Here is a 27,865-nt window from a genome sequence, read left to right as displayed (position 1 = left end):
AAGCTGCATTTGCAGGTCCTATGCTCTATTTCAATTGGCTCTATAGAACAGTGGCGCAATACGAAAAACACTACGGTAATTACGTCAAGTCACGCTGTCTTACGTTACGATCATTATACCGCTAAAAAAGTGGAAAGTAATAAAAGAATGTCTAATGAAGGAGTTACTACTGAAGAATAATTACTTTTTCAAGATTACAAGGTTAGGTTTAAGATAATACCATACCAATAAATAGTACCACTACTAACTAACTTAACATTGAAGTTATTTAAGTCAAACTTACCTCCATAACGTCATTAACCAGCCTTACGGTCTTGTTGGGGTCAGCCGGATGTGGTGCTTGTCCATCCGGTCCCAATTCCAGCAAGAAAGGTACGTCACCCCTTTGATCCCCTCTCACGCCCCCAAGAGGCTTTTTCTTGCGTTTCCTAGGGGCGCAATCGGCCGGTCTTCGACGTACATGGAACATTATGGAGCCTGCAACAAATTTTGAATTAACACAGGAATCCGTTTACTAAACAAAACCAAAAACAAGACCCAATTTGCTGGTGATTTTCTTCATTTCACACAGATCGAGCAGCACCACCCAAGACCAAGGCAACAACGTGGAATTTTGGCAACTGTAAGCGCGAGAAGATGCTTTTCGAGTTCAAGTTTAATAACACACTGGCTAAATTTAGATGATTTCACGGAATAAGTACGTATTTTGGTTAAAATCAAGTGAGGTGTTTAACATTTTATTAGATTGAGATTGATCCGAACTTTTGGAGAAGTTTGACATTATTTAGAACTACGCACTAAAATTGATAATGTCTTTAAATAGAAGCAAAAATACTAACCAAATAATGATTATTTACAATTCGGTATTGTGTTTTAATATGTCCCATTATCCTTATTGACGACCATCGATTTAAAATAGAACGGGCTTTTTATTTCGGAGCATAAACATCAATTTACTATTTACCTGTATAATTTTTATAGGTCTGGTAATAACCCAGAGCTTTTGGCTGGAAAAGCATAAAAGCACCCTCAACAAGATAACGAATTTTCCATCTAGAAATTTTAAATACTGTTAAACTGAGGTGAAACGAATATAAGCCTGCCTTTGGCCGCATTGCCAACTCGGCTCACTAAATATGCAAATGTAATTCAAATTTTGATAATTTCGACGATATGAAGCGTGGCGTTTTTCCCGAAAAGCACGACGTGAATTTTCCCTTTTTGTTTTCCAACGGAAAACTTTAGCATGCTTTTGACGAGTACTCGGGAGTGATTTATGTACCTCTGCAGCTCCGGTTTTCCCTGACGGAAATGCAGGTTTTCCTAACCGGTTGTTTTATTTTTATTTGCAATGTTGATGCCACCTTAAGTGACGATTGTTGGATGGGAGATAATAGAAACGTGGAAGCATTGTGGTTGAACGTTTATTGTGTCTGGATAGTGTGGAGAATATGTTTTGTCTAGTGTAAAATTAAATATTCGGCAACATTGCTCCAAGATTTCTCTTTTCTCAATTTGCATCTATTTTCTATCATTGAATGCAAATGCTGGATATTTAGGTCAGAGACGCGTCTAATTGTTTGGTTCTTTCTAATTCCCCGTTCAGTTTCGTCATAATTGCTAGATTATGTAGGTACGAGTTAACGCTAATGAGAAGATTATCAGTTTGGTTAATTGTTTCCTGTTTTCCGATGGATAAAGAACGCTGCACTAGAATTTTAGAGTACGGAAACCACTCCGTGTGTGTATTGGTATCCGTGCTACATTCGTAACTAATATTTTATTAATTTAGACTAGCATTACAACGTTGAAAAGATAGTAGATAACTTATTCATAATAAAAGCGAGTACACACCGCATTGCGCCAATTCATACGCTTAACAGAAACAGACAATGTTCGACACTCGTAAGGGCATACCCTTGATGTTTAATCACTTACGGCTGAAGATGTTGGTTGATAAATTCAGCGAAAAGCGCGTATTTCACACACAACCCTTCAAGCAAAACGTAATAATCAAAAATAGACAACTTACGGAAAGTAAAGGAGCGTTTCTGGACGTGGTAATGTTGGCAGGTTACACCGTAGCACATTACCATGTTTGGAATGAAAAACAGACTTTGTCTAGCCACTCAAAAATAATGTAAGCACTTGACCCTCTCCGGTCCTAAACTAATTCTTTAGGGACAGATTTATATTATAATGTATGTGTTCCCCGATATAACCGAACCGAACTGGCCCAGATAAGTCGACACTTAAGACCTTTTAGCACCGAGGAAAAAGCCTACGACAACGTGTTTTGTCTACGATGGAATCTCGGTTTTTGTTCTTGTAACATGAGTAAGGTTAAGAGCCACCCATAAGGCTTTCAGATGATTTTAAGTTAAGAGGTAACCGTAAATTATTACTTTTGTTAAGAGTTGCTAAATTGAGGAAAAACAAGAAGTTATTATTTTTTTTTGGTAGTAAATATAAAGTGAAGGTAGTACAACCTACTGGTCTTCTTGTTTCAACTTGAATATTTCGTACAAATGGTAGCTGTTAATTGCTTACTTTGTGAAAAAACCCGGGGGCACAGAGAATATAAAACTCAATTTACGATTCAATTTATTCCATCAAATACTGATAAGAAATCGAATATTGGCGACAAAGCGAAACGCAGTCATTCCTATAAGAACCCTTCTAAAAGAATTTAATTTTCTTAACGCTGAATGGAACTTTGACAATATCGGATATGTAAAATCCAAGGTTTTTTCGTTTTGAGTGCCCTTCGTCTTGAATGGATCACGTTTGTCGGACGTATTCTCGTCAAATATGCGGAAAAAGAGTCAGAGAAATCGTACCGATTTGAATGATGTGATAAGGGCAGACACGTGCAAGACCTCGTTACTTTTTAGTCACAAAGATCACATCATGACAACCGTAACATCTAATTTCGGAATGCGTAACACATTTCCGGGAGATCAAATATAGACTTCAGTATTTAGGTATGCGGTTGTTTTTGGTCTAAAGATGTCTTGCACGTGCCATTCATTCGATTCGTATTTAGCCCAGAATTATTTCAGTCTATTTCCTGTTATATTATTTGAAATTAAGCAAAGATGGAAAGTCCACATGTGCAGATAAAGATGCCAGGGTTTGCAAAATGTTTTCAAGATCAGTGACAAAATGGCGGCAGTCTCCGGTGCCAAAATTAGTTAAAACAGTCACGTGACCCTTTCAAACCATTTTTGGTTGGATATTGAAAATTTAAGGAAATTTGTGGAAGCAAACTTGTGTGTCCTCCAGCAACCATTTTATCCCTTAATAATTGTCAAACGACCAGAACAAACTGAACTGTTAAATTAATAAAACGCTTTCAAGCATAAGGTCAATATGGCCGCTGGAGGACAGGTAAACAATTATCTTAAGTATTTGCGTGAATCTCAGAACAGTGGGTAATCACACACTGCTCACTGTACTGAGATTTACGCAAATACTGCACATTGGGACTTATCATCAATGGTCGCATTAATAAACACACCTAAAGAATGCTGACGATTTTAGGGCATGAAAACAATAAAATTTCAATACCTCAATCGCACGTGTCCCCAAGAAACGAAGAGAACAGTTAACCCATTCTTTCTGGTTGAAAAATGGGCTCGGCCCTATAGTTAAGTATTCAAATGTGAACTGAATAACTGCAACGCGAAATTTATACCTTAACATTTTTTTAGGTTAAACAAAAACCTGATTCTGAATTTTATCATAAGGAAAACTTACCCAACACTACTTCGTAGTCGCCATTTCTCACCCGTTTCAACGATCTCCAACTCATCATCTTGAAATTCGCGCACCGATCGGAATTTCACTTTAATTCAATTTGATTTTTCCGTTTATCCAGAGCGGCATTGTTTTAGCAATCGTCGAGATACGAAGATCGATTCAAATTACGAATGTCGCGTTGTGCAATTTGAACGATGCAAGTAATGTTTGCGCGAAATTGTCCATGACACGTTTGATCATGACTTTCAGCGTTGCTTTCCGACCATTTAAATTAATCTGTCACAAAAACAAAATTAGTTCAAAAATTAATATTGAAATTTTGACAAGCATTTTCATGCTCGAAAGATGTTCTATTTCAGGGACTGAAAACTAGGTGAAAACTGTTGCCTATAAAATTACGTAGTTTATTTTAAGGGGAGTTGAAGGGGTTCTAACTTGGACATCGTTTATTTTCGGACAGTTCTAAGTAGTAGGTAATTCGATTCGGCAAATTATTAATTCACAACTTCTGGAACAGTGTCAGCTGGTCATTGCGTGTCACTCGATGATAACAAAATACTAGAAAACACTTTTACTGAAAGACTTATAAATTTTTAATGGTATAGCAGATATTTAAATTCAAGAGAAAGTTTTTGGTTTAATAACAATAAAAATGGATTAGGTACTGTACATGGTTAACTGTTCGGTTTTACTTCCGGGTTACTCCGTAATCAGATTGAGGGTACTTTGACATCCACTAGCGTTCTCTCTGCAGACTAATTTGATTTCTCAGAATGGGGGGGAAGTGAAAAGGGCGCGTATATGTGTAATTTGAACATGTTGAGACAAAAAGCGCCCAAAGTAGCAATTATCCATTTTAAACGTTTCTAAAGCGAGCGTGTAATTTAGGGAGCAGGAGTAATTAAAAAAAAATTCCATACAGCACCCACACTCTGACAGCTATTTTAAGTAATTCGACAAATATGCCGCCATTAATTACGGTGAAATACTTTTTCTATCGGACCCATTCATCAAAGTCGAACGGTTACAAGAGGAGCTGCATATATGTGATCAATAACCCGATATATCCGGCAAACTTGATCTCCTCAAACCAGGACTGTATGAAAGTTTTGATTGAAATAGTAATTACTTGGTGGAAATTGGTTTTCCTGCTTTTTTTCAGGGGTGTCAAACTCAGAAAGTGCCCCCGGTAGCGAGTTTCACTGATGGAATTTTCAAAGGGTGCGAACCATTGATTCTGACATGCAAATATGAGTTATTTTTCTATTTATTAGCTGGATATTTCACTTTGCATGCGGTAATTCAATTGGGTGTGATTACTGAGAATTTACTAATTACTGTTATTGAATAATTTTTGTTAGTATTTCGGTAAATAAAGTAATTTGTTAGGTGGTCTCGGTTGTATTTTTTCATCAGGTTGTAAAACAGTTGCAGATCTAAAGACAGTCAAAATCCCACTTGTGGAGGTGTCAAACTCAGTTAATTACACTTGACACTTCAAATTTGTCTTATAGTTTTACAGCTTCATGAAGCAGATGAATAAATATTCCCTGATGAATACATTTGATTGTTTAACCCCTATTTGCACCGTCGAAGTTTAAGCCAAGCTTACGTTAAGTGTGGTTCAGACTGTGTAGAATACAGTCGAAAAAAGGCACAGTCTGGACCATGCGTATCTTAAGCTGGGCTTGAAGTTCGACGGTGCAAATGGCGGTAAGTGGTCCTTAAACCCAACTTAGAAAGTGTCAGGAAAAGCAACATATGACAGATAAACCGAACTTTAATCGTGAAGGTGCAAAATATAGTGACATGGTTTTGAGCTACATAATACAAAATTATTTTGCATTAACGGACCACCCTGTATCTATATTTACCTTGTCTGATTGAAGACTAAGTTTACTGACAGAACAAGGAACTGCTTTAAACTAGGTTGAAGTTAAAACGTTTCTAGAGTTTAAACTTTGTGACAATTGATGTAGCATCTGGACAAAACATAGCTTGAATGCGAAAATTGCACTGCAGAACATTTAAATCAACACGAAAGCTGACGCTGAAAGTGCAGCAATAAGACAGAATAAAGTTTCTGCTCTTGACGTGATAGTAAAACTTTTACATCTCGATAAAATATTAGTCTGGATTTAGTGCAAAAGTTACTTTACAGAGTCGGAGCCGTAAAATTTCCCCACCGTTTGCGATCGTTTAAAACGCAAACATTTCCGAACAATTTGGAACTGGTTCCGAACGGAAATAAGCGCGCATAACACGGGGATATACGACACACACGTTAACTTTGAACGCGGCATACTCGAGAGCGGATTTTCGAGTAAACGCTACGCGCCGTTTTCCACTCAATTGGCGCTTGATTATCCGCGCCAATAGCGCCGCCCTCCTCAAACTAACGTCTACAGTCGCTATCAACTTGATAACAACTCTAAATGTTAGATTTGGAAAACAAGGGCGCCCCCACTGTGGTCGTTTGTGAGGCTCCGCATATGTACCGAACACGGGACATGTCCAAAGACCCATAGAGGGAGCTGTCCGTACGTGTTGATAACCTTTTCAATGTATTGAAACAAAACGCTCAAATCTATTGGTCAATACTTAATAGTTATTTTGGAGCATAAATCCTCCTAACTTTCTGAGGATCGATTTAAAAATAAATAATTAGGACCGATAACGTGAAGGAAGAAAAATCCCTAGAAACAGTAGAAGCGACAGGAACAAAATGAATTCAGAGAATACTCCCCGAGTAATAATAAAAAAAAAGTAGAATAAAGCGGCTAACAAGTTTTCAGAGACAAGATATGTCCCCAGACGCCTTGCGAAAAAAAAAAAGTTAAATGAAAATGTCAGGGGTTGTGGGAATTTTTCCAGGCGAATTTTACTTCTCGTCGTAGAGGACGCGTGCATCTTTAGCCTTTCAAGTGCCTTATTAGAGGATCGTGTGGCATAAGGGCTGACAAAATAACGAGAAAAACACGGAAAGGTACACTTTCCAAAAACCCAAAATGGCTTTTCGTTTGTAGTCACAAGTAAAAAATGGAATTATTTCAAGTTAAACCATCAGACAGGCTTAGATTGAAAAATGACGTCCAAGCTAAATCTAATTAAATTTTCAAATAGGGATTTCGAAGCAAAAGATAATCGATAAAAGGTAAAGATATAGCTCATATATCTGCCTTTTATATGGAATTGACAACGTTATTCAGTTTAGTTTAAAACAATTTTGAATGATGAATATGAGTTTGTGGTACTAATAACCTAATATTTTCTTCTAGTTTCCTATGGTTTTTAATAGCAGCTCGTAGTTATCATTTTAGTGGTTTAATATACCCCAGAATCCTACCAAAATCTGATCAATATAATCAATGAACTAGGGGCTAATCATATAAGACGTTTTCAAAATGTAGTGCAATACTAATGCATATGTATTTAATATCAAATGTTACTAAAACAGTATAGGAATACACTAGTTTTGCAGTAAACATGCCAGTCGAAAACACTATAAGAGAAGACCAAAAAATGTATATTGTAATATGTCAATCAAAACAAAGACTACCATTGTCACTCTTCTGTCAATCTAACCAGGTAACTAGACAACACTAAGGCCCAGTTGTACAATAGTGGTTCAATCTTTGAACCTGGTTCAAGTCAGAAACGTCACTTTGACAGCAATGCAATTCATATGATACAGTTCAACTAAACTGGTGTTTGAACTGTCATTGTATAACTGGGCCTTAGTCAATTAAATGCGATTATTTTTTTTGAAAAATCACTTAACAACTGTCAACTTAGCTGTCAGCAGTTTTTCCGGAAAAAAATTCGAAAAAATTGCACACTCCTCACAGCAACATAAAGAATAGTGTTACCCTTTCTAGCTTGAAAGTTATTGTTCTTATTAATTATTGTTCTTATTGTTTTAATTAAAATAAAATGTTTATTTAACTCAGGAAATAATCTTACCAAATATCCCTCGTGCATCTAATTTTTCCTGTGGAAAAATTGGAATACTCGTTTCTAAGTAATTTGTTTTAACAAATAGCATGAGCGAGAGTGGTTTTAAAAATCATCCGAGTCGAAGACGAGTCTAAATTACTTAGAAAATCGTTTTTTCCGAATTTTTCCGGAAAAATTGAATGCACTAGGGATATTACCGCCGAATAACTAATCAAATGTAGTTCTACTACAAGGTGTCTCTAAAAAATCTGTACAAAATCATATGACATATTTCTGACATCAAAATAAGCGGATTTAAAGAAACTTACCTTTGTCTACAGGGTGGTAAAGTAAAAAAATCAAAATCGATTGTCACGTATTACTTTGAAACGGTTTTCAGTGTTCGATACTGTACCGAAACACTGTCACCTAAAAAGTTCAAATTGTAAGGGTTCAAATTCGGTTTTTGCATCTCAAAAAACCTTATCAAAGTAATATGCTACAAAATGTCCAATAAATTTAAAAAAATATTAATTTTTATTTTTTAACTTTACCACTATGTTCCTCAAAAACGGAGCAAGTTCCGTTAAAACTTTAAATCGGCTTATTTTGATGTCAGGAATAAGTCATAGGATTTTGTACAGACCTTTTCGAGATACCCTGTATAGTTAGTGGTTCCGATTCAACGGATGATGACATTAATATTGAAAAATGGAATCTCGCATTAATACAGTAGTTAAAATAGACCCAGTGTGGTTATTTTGGTATACCTATAGTTCTATCAAAAATATAGGTTTAGGAAAGAGACTTTTGAATTTCTTTTTTCATTCTCAAGTACTTATTTTGGCTGACTTTAGGACTTAAGAAATATTCATTCTTTCAATTATATTTCTTATAAAGAGAAACTTAAACTTATTTTTGCTTAATTTTGAGCCGAGCACATATTTGTATGCATCTTGATCTTACAAATTCGATGCATTAGCACCTCAGAAACTATAGTTGATAGAGCTTTAGTTAAACGGATGCAAAGTTGCGAATTTTATTGCAAAAAAAAATTCAAAAATCTTTTTATTACATCCGGAGGATTTTCATTGACCAAATTATTTAGCAATAGATTGTGCAACTTTGCCTCCATTTAACTAAAACTCTATCAACTATAGTTTCTGAGATAGCAATATCCTAACTACAAAACTTTCCACCAGAGGCTCTCTTGAAAAGTCAATATGAGATGATTTAGAAAATATGGTGTGACAGTTTTCTACTAAACTAAAGTAAATAAAAAAAACTTACCATTTTTTATACAATTTCAAATAACCTTGCCTCAATATGAAAATCCGGAACAGAAAAAAACACCCCGCTCAATAAATTGCTTTCTCTTCCGCACGCCTATATCCATAAAACTCGATTATGCCAGCTTTCGCGTATAACATTGCCAGTTTGATCCGGCTCGATCCAGGAAAATGTGTCAGGTAACGTTCTGGAGATTTACTGGCCCCCGCAGTAAAACCGCGTATAAAAGACCGAATGTAGAGGCCCGTAAGAAACTTGTTTATTGGGGCCCTTTCAGATATTTAAAGCGGGTTTCACGCGGCACAGCTTATCGGCTCTATTTTGTATTTTATAGAGCCGATAGTGCAATATTTCAAACTGACAGTTTGAAAGTTAGTAAAACGGCTTTTAGTGACGTAACTGGATTAATAATAGTAATAAAGTTTGTTAATACTGGACACGTTCAAAGTCTGGAAATTTAATGCCTTATTCATGCCCGTGCAGGCTATAAAATTTGATTTGTAAGAAGATGGCCAATTTAAGAGTGGACAGTAAAACAAGTCCAAGTTTTATGGGTTGTAAACTGTGAAACTGGGCAAATTCGCATTTGTTAAAGAAGTTTTGTCTTTGTTTGTTCTGAAGATAGAAAACTTGAGTTTCTGACAAACTGTAAATAAGTGACACTGTTATTTCAAACAGATATCTCTTTTATTCACAAATCCCAGTCTGAACAAGCACATATTTGAATATTAATTCCTTTTGAAGTTTCCCAAATAAAATACCAATTTGGAACCTTTTCCCCGATTATAAAATAATCGTCACGTACCTGCCTGGATTATATCAGCATCCAAACGGGGTTTTAATTCTGCAGGATTTACGAATTAAAACCGAATGATAAAGGTGGTCGGCGTAATTAATACGGGCTTCCCGACAAGAGATCATCCAGTCCCCGTGGATAATTTATTAGCCGTCCTTTCAAAGATTTTCCACTATATCCACATAATTTTACAGCTTCTTTAATGGCGCAGAATGTGGGTATAGTTTGCTCAACGAGTTTATTAATATTTGAGAATGTTTTAGACCCGTCTGATAGCGGTAGATGATAAATTACCCACAGCGGGGTAAATGCGGGTTGTAAAGACAAATTTGGGGTCGGTAACGTATGAAATATGAAGGTTCTGTTAACATGGGAATGCTTATTTGTCGAAAACTGTGTGGTTAAATGGTTGGTAAATGGAATAGCAAAAATATACTCCTATTCGTATTTTTAAAACAACAGTGGTGTAATATAAAATCCAATTACCTAGTTTTGCTCGTTAGAGCAAAATATGTGAAATGTATTCGTTTACGGGCAGTTTGTAAAAATAAACAATCGACCGAAAATGTGTTAAAATATTCACATAACGCAGGAATATGAATATGGATTTTTTTTGTGGCTCTACTCGTTTTGAAAATTCATGAAGCAAATGTGACGTCATTTGACAGTTAGTCACGTGACTCAAGTTTTCTCTTCTGGTAATCAGAGAAATAGATACGTACGTCATCTTCACTAGTCTTTTTTTTTAAATGAATACAAAGTCAAACCCATTCTGACGTAATTCGAACATATGGCGGTTAATACGCAAAATCGTTGTTTAAAACGTCTGAATAAAATGGGATGCACGACTGCACGGGTTTATTATATGTCATCCAGCATCTGTGTTTATTCAAGTGAAATTTTATTGCCGATCCGGGATAAATTAACCGTCGATAACGAGATCCTAGCGCGTCTAATTAAAAATAGTTTCAATTTCCGCGGTGCTTTCCCTCCCGTTTTCCACCATCTGTAATGATTAATAAGCGATCTCCGACAAAATAACACACATATCTTGGCGCAATATGGTCTCCGCTAGTAATTAATTCCACAGATGTGAGTTGATTTACGCCATTTGCCTGCCTCGGGAGCATTATGAATGTAAACTTTAGTTGCAGGAATCATTCAATTTGCTCAGGCAAAACACTGAATTAAAGGGCATTTACGACCTTATAAATGCCAATCCCATATAACACAAAGTAACGCCTTGATTTAATCTTGCAGGTAGATAAATTAGCGTGGCAGGTGCTTGTGGTAAAAAAGAACAGAAAGAGACGTTTGCGTGGGTCACCAGATCCGCAGAAACCAATACTAATCCTGTGAAATTTGATCTTTAATTGAAAAATGTCCCATCCGTTTTTAACTGTATTTTTATGATTACATCAAGCAATAATAAAAAATGTTAACCTTGTCAAGAAAGATTCTTAAATGTTTCTGTCGTTATTAAAAGTTGAGGCATTTTTGAAAACTTTCGTTTAATTTTCAGTTGAAACCATTTCTAGTTTCACGGCATTTTTTACTTGAGAGTCCAGTGCAAAACAAGTGTGTTTCTATCCTTTTCTATCAAATGCCATTGAAACAATGTGGCAACACTATTTCTTGACAGAAAACTAGACAGGTATCATGGATGAGTAAAGCAACTGGATAAATGTAACTTTTCAAGTTCACTAAATTATGGGCCAATGACAAGTTAAGATCTTGAACAATATACCGAAACAAACTGCTCCTGGACTTACTGAAGTTCTATTTTTCTTCCATTTTTCAATCCTAATCAATGTTTAATTTACTGTATGACACTATCCAATCCACCTTGGGACAGAAAATTGTTCAAAATCTTGTATAAGAAATTGAATAGTCTACACTGAGATGTAACTGAACATAAAAAGAACACTTCTTGAATTTTAACTTGAGGAAACATTAAGAAACTCAATTTTGATGATTTAAAACGTCAAATTGTGCCATTTTAGCCATCGGCCACTTTTACCCAACCCTAAATAAACTCAAGCTAATAGAATCACGGTTCCAAAACCGAAGTTTTGGTAAAATGCCGCCTGTCAGCCGTAATCCCATTATCATGGAGCTCTAACTCTTAAAGTAACTTTAATTAAAGCCGTAACAGTTTGCGTGTTTCTGGATGGAGGAAATCGCGCTCAGTTAATCCGGTCCGAAGTTTTGCCACTCGTTACATTTTACAAATTGATACGTGTTCCCATTTAATTTTGAAGAGTTTCCTAGACTTTGGAAATTAATACGGAGAGGCCGTAAGTTTTCTAGTTACATATGAGTAGTTATTTTTCCCAAATTTAGACAGTTGATACATTTGACAGTTTGGAAGTGACATTATCTAATGTATCAAACAAACTAAGTCAGAACTGTCAAAATCTAAACATTATACCAATAAATTCACTTTGTAAAATTTTCTTGTAGAGATTGAGAGTTTTCTCAAGTATATTGGGTGCTTGTTTAGACAGTTGCAAGTTTAGACAGATTTGACAGTTTAGAAGTGACATTTCCACATGTGCTCCACAAAAGTCTGGTTAGATAGTTGCAAGTTTAGACACATTTGACAGTTTAGAAGTGACATTTTCAAATGTGCTAAACATAAGTCTACGTCAGAACTGTTAAAATTTAAACATTATACCGACAAATTCAGTTTGTAGAGTTTTCTTGTAGAGCTTGATATTTTTCTCATGTAATTTGGGTGTTTAAAGAAAATTTTGAACATTTTGAACTGTCAAAATCTGAGCTTCCAACATTGATTTTAGCTTAGTTTACCCCCAATTCAAATTCAATTAAACGAAACAGCAACGAGTGCGCTTTCCAGCTACTGAATTAACTAAATAAAGCAAAAAAAGTGTTTGATGAGGCCCCGGCGAGATTCGAACTCACGATCTCCTGTTTACTAGACAGGCGCTTTAACCAACTAAGCCACGGCGCCTACATTCAAAAGTATTTGAAAAATTCTTCAAGATTTTGTTTTATCACCACTTGAAAGATATATTTGAGAGAACAGGCTTCGCATTAAACTCGACAGTTTTCTCATACATTGACTTGTCAAGTTAACAAAACAGGAAATTTACTTTTAAACGGTGTCCTAAAGCATTTTTTATTGACGGATCTATCGAATTTACGATTGTTCGGCAGTCTCGCCTCGATAATTAATGACTCAAGTCGAAAGGGGTGAAATTGGGGTTGAAAAGGCAATCCCATATTGATTACCGTTGCCTAGTATTTTTCCCATTGGGTTAGGAAGGGTATTGGAAATGTACACCACGTCTAATAAATTTACGGTACGGTTAGCTAAAAAAGTCTGAATCTGAATAATAATCCCATCTCACAGCGTCAGGTTGATTGATCGAGCTGGATTTTATGAAGTGGAAATCTTATAAAACCACTAAAACCTTACCTTTTGAGGAAATTTCAGTTCAGAGGAATAGTAGGTACTCACCTGAAAAAGAAAATAGTATTATTATATTTTATAACCACAATACGAGTCACAATGTATAAATATTTCATTATATAAAATTTCAGACATTTTGGCATAAAAACTCCGCTTTCATTTTACATTTAGGTTCAAATTAGAGTGGCATTAATTAAAAATATTAATTCAGTGACTCGCCGTAAAATGGTATTAAACATTTAAAACCACGTCAGTTTGAAAGCTATTTGCAGCTATTTTTCAGTCATTCATTTCACACTAATTTCAATATTAATGAATCTCGAGTTTAATATGTTTTTACGTTTCAAGCCAGTCAAGACTAATTCTGAGCTAATAACACAAGAAACATAATCCACACCCTTTAGCGTGTATAAAAATGATCCCTACTAAATCCAACTTACCCGAATATTTCTTGTAATTCTGACAAAATTAAATTGAAACCGACTTTCTACCGTATTTACAACAAAATGGAAACAACGACTGAACGATTCTGCCTTGTGCCAGAAACTCCTGAGGCGTATATAGCTTCTATCTGGATTAACCGATCGGGGGTGGATTAAACCGACGTAAAAGCCCCAAGAAATAAAACGTTTCCATTTTAAAGTCGGCGGTTTTTTTTTTGTATGTTATGTGGGTGTGTTTGACAACCGTTCAGCCATTTTGTATAAGACCGAGTCTAAATTTCAACAAATTGGTGACTAACTGATGATAGGTAAAATGTAAATTTGTCTCCCTTGCAACAAAAGCTATATAAATTTCATCCCATAAAATGAATTTATTTTACTGCTATTCTGTCTAACCCTAATTGGTTTATTTTGATATACATTAAATCGATAGGTTCACTCTAGAGTCATTAGAGCAAGCACATTTGGTTGGCAACGACCAGACTTTTTTCCTATAATAAAAAAATATTGGAAAACACTCAGATATTTGATTTTAGTTATTGAATATGTATTAGTGCGCCTACGTTATGCAGGAATTATGGAGAGGCGTCATCAAACATTAAACTATTTGATCGATGGATTTGAGTGTCATTATGCAGGTGCATACATGCATATACATGGAGGATATGGCAAACAATGAAAATCAACTAAATATGCAGAATTCAATCTAATTAAGCCACTTGAATGACACTGATGAATGTCAAAGAGTATTTTAATAATTCTGATGATAAACCTAATAATAGAAGAGGTACAGTAAAATGTCCTCTGAATAATAAAAGACAGCGTGACGGTTTTCTCACGCGATTTTCCGATATATCCAACGACGTAACTTTACCATCACCGTTATTACGTCGGAAATAATTACCGTTCCTAATTGAAAAAGAAAAACATTGTAAAAAATCCATTCATACATTTAGTTTGTATATACAACACACAGTGTTTGTAAGGTAGCAACACGTGTCAACCAACTCAAACAAGTTTTGGCGTGATGTCTGACATAGTCCATTATCATGATTAGATCGATTGTTTTGAATACGAAAAGCTTAAGGTTAAAGGTACGTTAACATCACCTTTCCAGAGCTTCAAATTGAATTTGTTGTCATTTCGAAAACATCCCACTCTTAATTAACTGGTGCATTAAAATTAGCTAGTCTCATTAATTTATTTAGTAGTGTATTTCAAGGATGTGAATATACGTAACAATGGATTCGCGGGTTTGGCTTCAACAGTATACTCCCCGCTAATCAATCAATGGCTGCATTATTAATGCCAGTTATTATAGGATGTGGTAGGCACACCTTTAAATACGTCGTACGTCTAAAATAAGTAAAAAAGTACCTAACTGATATTGCACTGATGAGGTATGTCAAACTAAGTAATCTAGTAAACTACAGTTTTGAAAATGCTCCAAATTGCAAAAACCCTCTAAAGATAACCTGACTTAAGAAAATGTTATAAAAGAACATCCAACAGACTTATCAGCAAAAAGCAAACATAATCAAGCTACACCTACGTAAACACCCAGGACTTCTGGTTCAAAAAGTGCAACAAATTCACTTAATCTTTTAGACAGGCATATTATGTTGATTTATGGCAATTATGCTAACATTCATAATATCGCAATAAGCAAATGAATGCGGAATCGTTCAAATTTCCATGTCTTCTACGATTAGAAATTACGGGACGACTATATCAAGAGGTTTAGAGAGGATAGTCGATTTAACACAATCTGGAAGAACCGTTAGTAACTAATCCCAATTCTATTTTAAGTATAAAGTATGTGCACTTTATAAACGATGACTAAAGTTGTCGCGTGCTCCTGAATGTCGGGATAATTAAATTGACACTAGTAATTATAGTAAGTGCGTGACCTTACGGAAAGCCAAACAAAGCACAGTTTACGACAAGAAAAAGCTGTGTTCTACCCTTTGACCTGGTTTGGTGAAACTTAAGGGCCACAAAGTTAAACCACAAATTATCAAAGTTATGAACTTTAGTTCTGTATCCTTTGTTGTTAGATAATGGGAATTTTGCCAGACCCTACATAACATTAGTATATGTTGATAAAGTACTAGATTTGTCGTTTTCGTCAAATCTGACAACACTGCGCTTTTAGAACGTCGTGATGATCTCACACTCCCACCAACGAACCATAAACAAACAATGGTACAATCCGTTTCTGGGCAATTTCGAAGGCAATCCGAGTCGGCGCCATATTGTAAGTCTCCCTTGGGAAGACAATAAAGAGAACACGCGAACGGTACGCATAAATTATGGTCTGTTGGCCGGTACCTTCGTCTGTTTCGGTACCATACAGTGTTGTCATGGCATTAGAAATTTATTCAGTTCGACCAAACCTAAATTTGTAAATACATATTAAATATTTGAGCATATGATGGATAGACAGCTAGTAAAATTTGACAATTTTCTATCTGTCATTTAGTAATTTTGAAACTTTGTGAGCGTTTGGCAACACCGGGTACCGTACAGCTGTGAGCGGCTCGTGACTGGTTTCGAAAAAAGTCAAGAGCATAAATCAGCACGTTGGCCGTTTTAAAAGTCCTCAGAGTAGAAAACCCGTTCCGTTTTTCATGATACGGCCGATTGTACCATTTCAGATCCTCTACGGGTTCCATAACATTATATTTTATCTAGCGCATATTATCCTTCGAGTCTGGCTACCGGTTTTGTTAGAGACACCATTAAGAAATATTCTACTGATAGCATGCAATTACAAAGACCACTGAAAAGGTTATATTTTCGATTGCAATTCGCATCTGCCATATATGGATGTAAAAACATGTCCTCTTCTTCATTATACAATGCGTGTGGGTGGCTTCAAGGCATAAGTTACTAACTTTAAAAATCTTTTTTAAGAACAACTGTAACTTTTTAGTAATCACGACAAATTCGTAAATAATTTCCAACTTTCCCTACCTCTTTCCCAAAAAAAAAAATCTTAAATTATTATCCACCGACTTAAAATTGGATTTCCAACTTGCAAACTCTTTAGAAAGTTTCCTGGAAAGTTGCGTGCGAGATTTTGGGGGAAACTTGAGTTCCAATTAACGCTTTTGGTGTTCCTTTTTATATCAACTTCAGGAAGGGTTTTAATAACAATTTTATGAACAACATCAAAGTGGTGTAGTCGTAAGGATATTTAATATGGTTCTCAAGGTTTTAATAAGTTACTTATGGTAGCCTGAAATGAAATTGATTAAAACTGATACATACGTCTAATGCCCCAGTCCATCATGGTAACTGTCACATGCTCCCTCTTCTAAATCCTACCGTGTAACTCATATGGTCCTTTCTTATCGACTTAATTAGATTTTCGGACACATGAGGTAAAGGGCAAGCTGTCCACGCCACATTCGGACCCAACTGACCGTCACAACAAAAAACCAATGAGATTCTCGAATCTACTTTTTACATCTTTGAATTTTAGTGGAGTAACGAAAAAAAATACGAATCAGCGCGTTTCCAAGTCGAACTTTTTTGATTCCTGCTGTATGTGCCGGCCGCAGCAGGAACTATCGGTTCTTTGCCGTGCGACGTGAACTCGGAAACTTGCATGCGGTGAAGCATGCGCTGGCCGCCCCCCGTTTGCCGTTTCTTCTTCTCTCGACCGAAGAGGAAAAGACAAAGAAGAAAGATGACTTAGGTCAGTCATCTAGTGAGAGTAATAATTTTCGAAGGTAGTTGCACTCCTCGCTTTAATTACTATAACAATAACCCACTTAAGGCGAATATCCTCCTTGGAACGGGACTGGTCGGCTGTTTTAACGCCAATTACAACCGATTATTATCTAGAACCGAATGTCACAGGAAGCGCCAAGAACACAAAAGTAAATCACCGAAAAAGAAAACAGTTTTGAAATACAGCTATTGCATCTTCATGCCTGATCACTTTTGGGGATATCCGACCGTCGATTTCTTTTATTACAATGAAAAATGTCTCCATAGGGCAATCAAATATCTGAATTTGCCTTCTTTCCTTTAGTTTGACGGTATTTTTAAGTCATTCACCAGTAGAAAGTGCATTAGATCTGGACTTACTTCTCTATAGTATTTGAAGCGTATCTATCAGTAGCAAATTGGACAGTTAGGCAGCCACCAAAATATCGAGGAATGAAAATAACCCATTTTTATGAACCTTTTGTGTTACTTATCAGTCAAGAATATCTCCCTAGATAATTAAGATTGTCTTCTCTAGCAAGCAACACTTCTGGGGAAAAATAGCTACATTTGTTTGACAGAAAAACCAACAAATAGGGGCAGATAACAATGAAAACAAGTATTAATGTGGATATTAAAATATTTAAACCGAATTATCTAAATTATCTAAATAGTCCCTTAATATTAAACGAGGGTTGCAGAATTTTAAGAGGCTTATATAAATGAAATTTCCAGGTCAGTAAACGCTACTATAGTAAAAGTAGCTTATACCCTAAGTTAGAGCAGTAGCATACATTTACAAACCAACCACAGGTAACTATAACGTTGCATTTTCGCTTATTAAAATGCCAGCCTGAACCCTAATTCTTATGCATGAGCAATATTAATAGGAACAAGCCCTGAAATAAGCGACAGTAATTGACATTATTATCAGGAGAAGGATGGGGAGTCGTACACTAAGCAAACATTCTATTTATAAACTGTTTGCTCACCATAATAGGCAATTATACTTCAGGTTCTAACATAAAAAAAATGATTTTTTGAAAAGTCTTAAAAAACAACATGTGCGTCAAGTTTTTCAATGGAAATCGATAAAATAAACAAAACGTATATTTTTAGAGACGTTTTGGGTAAATGCGAGCTGGGAAAAAAGTCCACTGCCCTCTTAATTTGTGAGTCCCGCCGGGTTTGGTTTATTTGGCTTTATTGTCGAACATTTCAATACAAAATTCCTGCCATGTCGAGCGCGTACGATTGATTTAAACCAGACTTTCAGGAAGAGCTCAATTTGTCATTAACCGGCAAACGAGAATAGAATCATTTCAATAGAAAGCAGAAATTTCAACTGGAATGTTTATGAGACCCCCAATAACGAATTTTTTTTTACTCAAGTAATCAATCTTTCAAGAAAAATCCCAGTGTCCTAGAGGCCTCTGGCAAGGTTCTCAGTGACATTTAGAGGTTTCTGACACTTTCAAAATGGTCCTAAAGGCCTCTGGAAAGATAAAACAGTTATGAGAGGTTTAAGACACTTCTAGAGCTTTTTGACACTTTCAAAATGGTTCTAGAAGCCTCTGGTAATTTAAAACAGTTATGGCACGGTTTGAGCCACTTGTAGAGGACTCTGACACTTTTTAGGAGGCTCTCAATGACATTCTGAGGTTTCTGACACTTTCAGAATGGTCCCTAGAGGCCTCTGGCTATTTAAAACAATTGTGATGGTTTAAGAAACTTGTAAAGTACTCTGTCACTTTTTGGAAGGTTCTCAGTGGGATTTAGTGGCTACTGACACTTTAAAATAGCCCTAAAGGCCTCTGGCAATTTAAAACAGATATGGGAAGGCTTAAAACACTTGTAGGGACCCCTGGCACTTTTTAAAAGGTTCTCAGTGGCATTTAGAGGTTTTTGACACTTTCAAAATGGTCCTAGAGGACTCTGGCAATTTAAAACATTTATGGGACGATTTAAGACACTTGTAGAGTACTCTGTAACTTTTTAAAAAGCTCTCAATGACATTCAGAGGTTTCTGACACTTTCAAAATGGTCCTAGAGACCTCTGGCTATTTAAAACAATTGTGATGGTTTAAGAAACTTGTAAAGTACGTTATCACTTTTTAGAAGGTTCTCAGTGGCATTTAGAGGTTACTGACACTTTCAAAATGGCCCTAAAGGCCTCTGGCAATTTAAAACAGATATGGGAAGGCTTAAAACACTTGTAGGGACCCCTGGCACTTTTTAAAAGGTTCTCATTAAAATTTAGAGGTTTCTGACACTTTCAAAATGGTTTTAGAGGCCATTGGCAATTTAAAACAGGTATGGGACAGTCGAAAACGAGAAAATCAAAGTTTAAGAACTCTAGCCCTGTATTGGAAGGATTATTTTAATTTTGGCAGCCCTGTATCTCAAAAAGAAAGCGTCTGCACAGATGTTTCTAGGACATGTCTTAAAATAAACTAAATCAATTGCCAAACCAAAACTAATTCACTTTGTATAACTGTTCTATAATATTTGTTTGTTAACCCTTGTAAAAGTAAATAATTCTTAATTCAATATCCGCTTCAAGCGCCATCTTTACTACATTGCCTGAACAAGATTCACTCAGTATTGACTAACTGGTAGAAATCTGCTTTCCTGGATTAATAATTACTTACCAGTATTAGGAGCGGTCATCAAAATACTGAGAGGACACTCGTCGTCGTCCAAAACGTACTCAGTGTCCGGGATTCCCGGCTGCTGTGTCACTTGTACCAGACAATATTGGGCTGGATCAACCGCTAAATTAAACAAATAAGACATTTATTAAACAAAATTCTTATTTTTATGCACAAAATTACTTTTGGTCAATCCGTATTTGTCGAGCATTTCACGTACAACAGCTCCGGCACAATCCCGAATGGACAGTAGCAACGTTTTGTACGGGACATCTTTGCAGAGGGCTTCTCCGTAAATTTTCAAGGTTCCACCTGAATTTTTTGATGTAATTTATGTTTAAGTGACTGATGAAAGTGCTCACCAGTATCCGGACCGCCATCTTTGGATCTAAATTGCTGTAGTTTCTTTTCTAGTTTCTGTTGACGTCTCCGCCTCATCACAGCCTCAGGGTTAGATATTGACCTGGTGAAGGACGTTTCAGGAAGTTCTAAATGAACAAAACGTGTAAAAAAATCTTCAAAGCCATAGCTTTTATTAAAATACCAGTATAAAGCTTCTCAGCCACATTATCACCATTCACATCCAAGTTTTCACTCTTCATCCTAGAAAGTTTCTCCTGTTTCTTCAGCTGTTTTTTTTCTCGTTTAGACAATTTCCTTCTAAAGCTGGCGTTTGAGTCCAGGGAACCCATAGAACCAATCTAAGACAAATCAACTGTTTACAAGTGTCAAGAAAAAAATCTTTGGGACTTACAGTTTTGTCGTCAACGTTCTTCAACAAGAACCGCCCTTCACGATCGTCAATGTGCCAATTCAGTTGCACCAGCAACGGTTTTTCGTCCGGGGACATTTTCCGCTCGGGACAACCCTCGTGCAACTCGTAGAGGGCGTAACTGGGCACGCTGAGCATTCGCATGTCAGGACGGAATTTTTCCACCAAAGTGCCAATGACGTCTTCGACGGTGGCATCACTAGCTACCCGGATACATTTAGTAGCAACTTTTTGACCGGAATCTTGGAAGTAGAAGCGCATAACGCCGTGGAATTCCAAATCCTAATAACAGAAACAGAACTGTAATATTGTTGAGAAATATGGTGAATGCAAGAACTCTCAAACACAAAAGAGTTGATTGACTGTGATAACACACTACAGTTCCTTTTATGTGTTTTTATTAGTATATCTAAAAACAAATAAGGCCAGTAAATATGAGTTTTCGTAACTTAAGTAAGCATTTTTACATTCTTGAAATTATTCCCTTAACTATATTTGCTTTACATTTGTGATAATTTTATTAGGTAAGTTTTATAAGTAATTAACGTAACTGTACATGTAAAACAATTTCTGTTTCACTATTTCTGGCACGACATTAATTAGCTTTCTTGTTCACAGCTGTGTCATGTCATAATTAGAAGCGTTACTCCATTTTTATCTTAATTAAACCGATAATTGGACGGTGTTAAACCGCAACTTGGGTTGCCACAGGGCTTTAGTCATTGTACACCCACATTTTAGTAAAACTGCTATAGTCTACATTGGTGCTATAGAAACAATATAAACCCATAAAGGAATGGTAAAATTTCTGAAAGTGCCTTCCAAACGCATTCACCTCGATAAAATCCTGTCTATTCGCTCTAGTAATGGGACATTGAAAAGTCAATCCTTTTTGTATCATATCTAGATTTATGAGGCATCAATGAGACGTCATTTATAAAAGTGGGTTAGTACGCTAGCAAAATATATCGAGTTTGTTTTAGCATTGGCTAGAGCTCCGGCATTACTGCAGACTTACAAGGTAAAGATCAACGACCCAAGGAACGTGTGTGTGAGCTATAATGGCCGTTTCTTTTTCAATCGTAATCTAACGTAGAAAAGAAAGACCGACTCGATGACAAAACGGCAGCTTTGTAATTAACATTCGGATTCAAACAGTACGACTTAGGTCTTCTCTAGTAATATTAAATTAGTTTCAATGTTCACTAGTATACAGGACCGTAATCATCAGAAATGATCAGCCACTTTCTTAACAGATGTCTCCTTTTTTTCTCACATCTCTATGCATACAAAAACTAGTCTTATAAACAATAACATAAACACACAGAGATAATTAATAACCGACATTGGCCTACTCATTATTCATAAAGTAAAAGTTGTATTCCAAATTAGAAACTCTCCATTGTTACTACTACTGCTTATTAATAATTATACGGTTTAATTCAATTACATCGCCACTTTGGTAACTTTTGTAACGATGATTTTAAAAAGGAGTGTCTTGATTTGGTTGCTAGGTTTATTGACATATCTCTCGGTGTGTCATAATGTTTTGTGGTCTTGATGTTCATAAGATATGGTGTATGCGAAATGGTCTCAAGAATAATTTTAACTAGATTAAAAGGTTTCTCTCGTAATTGCTGATCGAAGTTTCGAGGATTGCAACAGTTCAACTGAACCCAAACTTTAGGTTATGCAATTTAAACTGCATTTGAACAATACACTAATGTATTCTGAGAATCTGGATTTTTATAAACAAATCCAAATGATTAATCTAACACAACAACAAGGTTAGTTGTTACAGTTATGATTAATTAATTAATACAGTCATGTGTTATAAATATAGATTTGATCAACATTGAAATGCTGTTTTTTAACGTAATAACTGATTTAAAGAAATAAAAGCAAAATAAATTGAGGGAATTAAGTGAAACACACATAAATGAATACCCTTGTCGTAGATGGATGTAATTTCTAATCAGTCAACCATGCTCCCAGTATGTTTAAGCTAATGTGAAGCTAATCACATGCTCGTTCGCCCGTTATATGCGAAATGCCTTTCTATGGAAGCCGCCATTTATAAGCGGATGATTAAGTTTTTTCTTGCATATACGTACACAGAAAAAGAAAGTAAAAATTGATGTTAGTTCGTGATTGGTCAAGAAAAAGCAGCATGCTAAAAGCTGCTTTTCATCATTCTTCATGATGATTTGCGCACCTTATTAGGCAAACTTTCAAAATATGGGAAGTGGGTACTATTTTTCTTTTTGTTTTGCGGTCGGGTGCGTTTACACAATAACTTTCAAAGGGGGACCATCCCTAAGGTCAGAAGGGCCATTCGACCGTGTTTCCATTCCAACTGACAAGTTGCTTGCATAAGGATTTATGCATGTAAAAATGCGACTTTAAAGTTTGGGGTGGTTTTCTTTGTACTGGAATGTAAAGTGGTAGCTTACCTCATTGGGCTCTGATAACTCGAACAGGTCCAGACGATTGGCATTCCACTGATTAATGACGTTTCGCAGGGCCTCTCTCTCGAGGGCCCTGCGATCACTGGACGTTCCTCCGATCATCTAGAGGCCTGAAAAAAAAAATAACCGTCAGTTACTTAACTCACACAGGCAAAAGAAAAAAAAACCTTCAATTTTATTACGAACTTTGATACGAAACGCGAAAAATAAACCCGACAATACGGAAGTTTACGAAATGTCGATGCTCTGTCGTGGGAAATTCAGTCTATTGTGACGAGGATATGGGCACAAAACCATATCATCGGAAAGGTAGACAAGACAGACGGATTTTGCTTTTAGTGACGACGCCTTTCAGGTAATAACTACCTAAAATTCGCATTGTACCTTTGAAATAACTGTCTAAGGGCCAGTGCCTCCGACGTCTGGGTTTTGTTAGCAAAAGGAGAGTTTTTGAAATATAATATAAGAATAATTTCAGCAACTGACAGGAAATCGATTTCACTATGTTGTTAATAATGCATTAGAAACGGTTTTTCATTTTATGGATTACTTTCAATTATTATTTGACACTTGATTAGGTGAATGATGAATTTTAGCAATCAGAACAAACTAATTGAATGAATGATGGTTTAAATTTGCTTATTGACTTTTTGTGTTTTACTGGAGGAGAATATTAATCTCGTTATACATATGCCAGTTAAATTATGCAACATTGCAGATATAAACGTGAGAAAACAATAATTTTTCCAATCGAAACACTGAATGCTAAAATGACCAGGACTTGAACTGAAACTTTCACATAAACGCCGGTAATTGAATTTGTTTTACATTAGGAAACCTGGCAGCGATATGTTTAGTGCAAGAAATAATTCTCGGGCAATTTGTGTGACCAATTGCCGTGAAAATTCGAATTTTGATAACACATGAACGCGTAGGTGTTGCCGTTTGATTGATCCCTCACGACTATCACGGTCGCTTAAGCAGAAAAAACGTTACGGAAACTGCCGGCAACTTTCACTAATTACAATAATTTTTGTTGTATCATCTACACCTACTTTTCTGTCGTTTTAGAGTATTTGATCAGTATTTCTTCCCAGTACTGCATAGTACGCATCTTTATCTACTCAACCAATTAGCGAGCTAAGCGATTTGAATTTAAAATACTAATTGGGACTTTAAACCGACCTTACCAACTTTTTCTCATGCGATCTACCGTAACCTAAAACACCTGTTCTTATGGTTAAATACCGTACGTTTGTCAGCCGTAAACAGTCCGTTAATATCAAATTGTTTGCTCTAGTAAGAACATTAATAGGTCCTCAGTATAGTGTGTCATTGATGAATGTCAAACTAGTCATCATTTGCTTAAGATTTGTGTTTTACTTACTTGGAACTTTTCTCCTCAAGTACAATTTTACACTAACTAGATGTGCATTAACAGATTAATACTTGCATTGTTCAACCTTGGAACATTATACATTTAAATTATTACACAATAAACCAGTTTTTTAACATTAGAGATTAATTAGATCAAAACGGTTTCAACGCCTTTAGTTATTCAGTCAACTATTTAAAATTAATTCTTTTAACACTGTTTTTGAAAAGTTGACCTATTCAGTTAGTTTATTACATGCAATTTCTATTCTGTAATAGAGTTAACCTCTAAATTGAACCCTAATTCAAAGGGAGTTGAATTACTTACTTGCTAAATCGAAACAGGCACACACCAGCACCAATTATTGGATTTTTATGTCCTGCTTTAAACTACCTCCCACTTTATCAAAAGCCCTATTATACTTAATCCACTTTCCCTTTTAATGGCGCATTTTCTAACTAGTAAATGAGTGGATTTTTGCAACATTGTGAGTTATAAATTCACTAAAATTAATAAAATCCTGTGGTGGAATGTGGTAAGCATGATTCATTCAAGACCGACCAACAAAGAAGAATGGAATGCAATTGGCCTAAAAGGAGCCTCACATGTTAAAATGGCGACCGCCTTGCAAACTTTAAGTGATTAATAGTACAATCATCAATTAAGAAGAATTTGAAGTACTTGGAAAGTACAGACTAGTGCAGTTTAAGAATGTAACAACGATTTTCTTACCCTACTAATTCTACACACCACTTGTCTTTGTTTTTGGATCACTTAACATATTTCTAAAAGGACTGTTGTATCTCACCAACATTTTATAGACTCTAAAATTAGCTAGATAATTAACCTTAAAGGCTAATCGCGAACACAAATGGTTATTTTGGCCAATTAACACCAACTGCTATTTGAATGAGTTCACCACTAAAAAGTAAACAAACTTGGTATTTTTCAGTTTAGGTGTTTAAAGTGGATGGAGTGCCAAACCCATATAATCTCAATCCACTTTCCTGCTCGTTATTTTAACTTTTAAGAGTGTGACATGTTACAGACATTCCATTAAATATTTACTTCCACCACTGCAAATGAGTTTACTTGGGCGTGAAGTATGTTTTAGGATTCCACTCTCAATTTAGTTATAAATACTAGCAGTATTTGGATAAAATTCAGCACAGTGAGCAATTTGTGATTAGACCAATCACAAACAACTACTGCACATGTGGACTTAACATCACCAGGAATCAAACTTCAGAACATTTTTTATTTCAACAACGTACACATTTATTACAGTAATAACCTCCACTGGAAGAAAATAACATACAACACTGAGCTTCAGCATTATGAATTCAATACAATCCCTGAAGATTGGTTGGTATGCACATTCTTTTGTCATTAGACACCTGTTCAAGGCATCCCAGAGATCGGCCACAGCAGGTAGGCAACCATTGCAAAATCTACTTTTTTCTAGTTACCTAATCCACCAAGCAAACATCAGTAATGAATTATCTATAGACCCATTCATACTAATCACTCTTGTTGTTTTATGATTTGAATGTATTAGATTACTATAGATTAAACTTTCGGTAACCTAACACCCTTCCAGACCAGACTAAAAACAATAATGGACCAATTGATCTCCCCCCTCTTCTAAAAAAAGGATAGAAGGACCAGCATTCAGTACCATTAAGAGGAAAGGCTTGTTGTACCTAAGTGGTTTCGTTTTCAGTTCTCTCCACTTTACAAAGTGTAACATGAGTTTTATTTACCTCTCCTAATTACATTTTAATTAGAAGGTTGAGGCCAAAACAATGTCACTTAAAAGCTGACTTGATATTTTAATCTAAACACACACACCTTTGGTTTCCGGTCTTTCTAAGAAATCTTCGGGTTTTATGCCGTGTACAATTGTAATTATACAGACACAAAAAAAATGTATTACGCATTTTCTACTGAATGAAATTTCCTGTCGTTGACACAGATCTGTTGAATTACACCATGCTAATTCATAGTTTGGCTAATTATTCACTTGTGGTAAGGAAGCACAAGTTGGAGAAAGTTGTAAGATATGACAGGTCCTGTCAAACTCAACCATAACCTACTTTTAATAATCAAGAACAATGGCCGCTTTTGACAACTCAATGAAGCATCACCTGCCATTACATTTATTATGTTAAGGTCAGTCACGTGATCACTGTGGTATCTACAGGAGAATAGACAAAAAAAATAACAAACAAACCATTAGTCATCCCTGGTTCTAGGTAAACTGTTTACAAATCTACCAATAAGGTTATCTAGAAAAAACACCTTCTTTGCATGCGACTCAGTAGTAACAAACCTATAAAAACACGTTACCTGCATAAAATACAAACTAAATGAACAATTGAACAAATGGAGTTTCTTTTCTATTAGTTTTCTACTTCTGGTTGACCCCGTATGGGCATTTAAAAGTCCGCGTGTATACGTTGTACAGTGTAAACTTGACTTTTACCTGCCTCAAGACCTGTCATTTAAGGTACTACCCAGGTAATCAAAGTAACCAGTGAAACTGGACTAATAAAGTACCGTTTTTTGTGCAAACTGCGCAAAGAAAAACGAAAACTTTTGAAGAACGCGTACGAAATCAAGTCAGCGACTTACCTGTTGTTTATCCACCGTTGGAAGACTTGAATTCGCTCTTAATCCATTTATTTACCAACAAAAACTCACTTTTCACCGTTCAATCGGTCATAATTTGCGACCACCGACCGCACTGAACGTAAACGGCAACACCGCCGGCACCCTTTTCCACAGTTTGAACGAGTTTTCCGCAAGTTTTCCACGTGAAAATGCGCGTAAATATTCGAAATTCCAAAGGTGTGACACTGCACAAGTCCACTTCGCGTACGCGTCCTCCAAACAAAACTCGACAATCGACAATTACAGAACCGATGGTATGCCATGAAAATTTTTTGACAGCTGCGCTTGCTTTTGCGCATTGTTCAGTGGCGTACTCAAAACCTACTTTATAACCGATTGTCTTTCATATCTTTGTCTTTGTTTATTTCACTTGGTGCTATTTTAACGAGTGAGAGCCCAATAGAATTGGAAAGATTGTTTTTATAAAGTATTGATAGATAAAGAGTAAAATTTTTTTTTTTCATTTTTAAGCTTACAAAATTATCTAGAAAATAGATCGAGACACTTGATAAGGGATTTCCAGAAATTGTAAATAAAATATCCGCC

General features: G+C 35.9%; 1 protein-coding gene and 1 non-coding gene across 10 annotated transcripts in view; both read right to left on the bottom strand.

The window, feature by feature from the left end:
* cno (adherens junction formation factor afadin) overlaps nucleotides 1-27,568 on the bottom strand; it is a 46,948-nt gene extending 19,380 nt beyond the window's left edge. For 3 of the 9 annotated variants that reach the window (XM_081986239.1, XM_081986240.1, XM_081986242.1), the window contains exons 1-8: nucleotides 27,281-27,559; nucleotides 23,257-23,381; nucleotides 20,786-21,085; nucleotides 20,576-20,732; nucleotides 20,394-20,519; nucleotides 20,215-20,343; nucleotides 20,032-20,154; nucleotides 284-477 (exon numbers count right to left, since the gene is read on the bottom strand). In XM_081986239.1, the coding sequence (XP_081842365.1) occupies nucleotides 284-477; nucleotides 20,032-20,154; nucleotides 20,215-20,343; nucleotides 20,394-20,519; nucleotides 20,576-20,732; nucleotides 20,786-21,085; nucleotides 23,257-23,373 (1,146 nt within the window). In that variant the 5' untranslated portion in view covers nucleotides 23,374-23,381; nucleotides 27,281-27,559. Of the gene's footprint in view, nucleotides 1-283; nucleotides 478-537; nucleotides 673-2,032; nucleotides 2,183-3,759; nucleotides 3,833-16,936; nucleotides 17,240-20,031; nucleotides 20,155-20,214; nucleotides 20,344-20,393; nucleotides 20,520-20,575; nucleotides 20,733-20,785; nucleotides 21,086-23,256; nucleotides 23,382-27,280 lie in introns of those variants that run through there. The other 6 variants (XM_081986243.1, XM_081986241.1, XM_081986247.1 and 3 more) reach the window with 6 other exon arrangements.
* Nucleotides 12,685-12,758, bottom strand: TRNAT-AGU (transfer RNA threonine (anticodon AGU)). The gene has a single exon. It is a non-coding gene; the product is annotated as a tRNA-Thr (tRNA).
* Nucleotides 27,569-27,865: the final 297 nt, after the last annotated feature.

The sequence above is a fragment of the Ips typographus genome, linkage group LG9 (genome assembly GCF_016097725.1).
Source record: "Ips typographus isolate SLU linkage group LG9, UJ_Ityp_2.0, whole genome shotgun sequence".
Classification (NCBI taxonomy): Eukaryota; Metazoa; Arthropoda; class Insecta; order Coleoptera; family Curculionidae; genus Ips; species Ips typographus.
The sequence above is the reverse complement of the archived record's forward strand: the minus strand, read 5'-3'. Positions and strand labels throughout refer to the sequence as shown.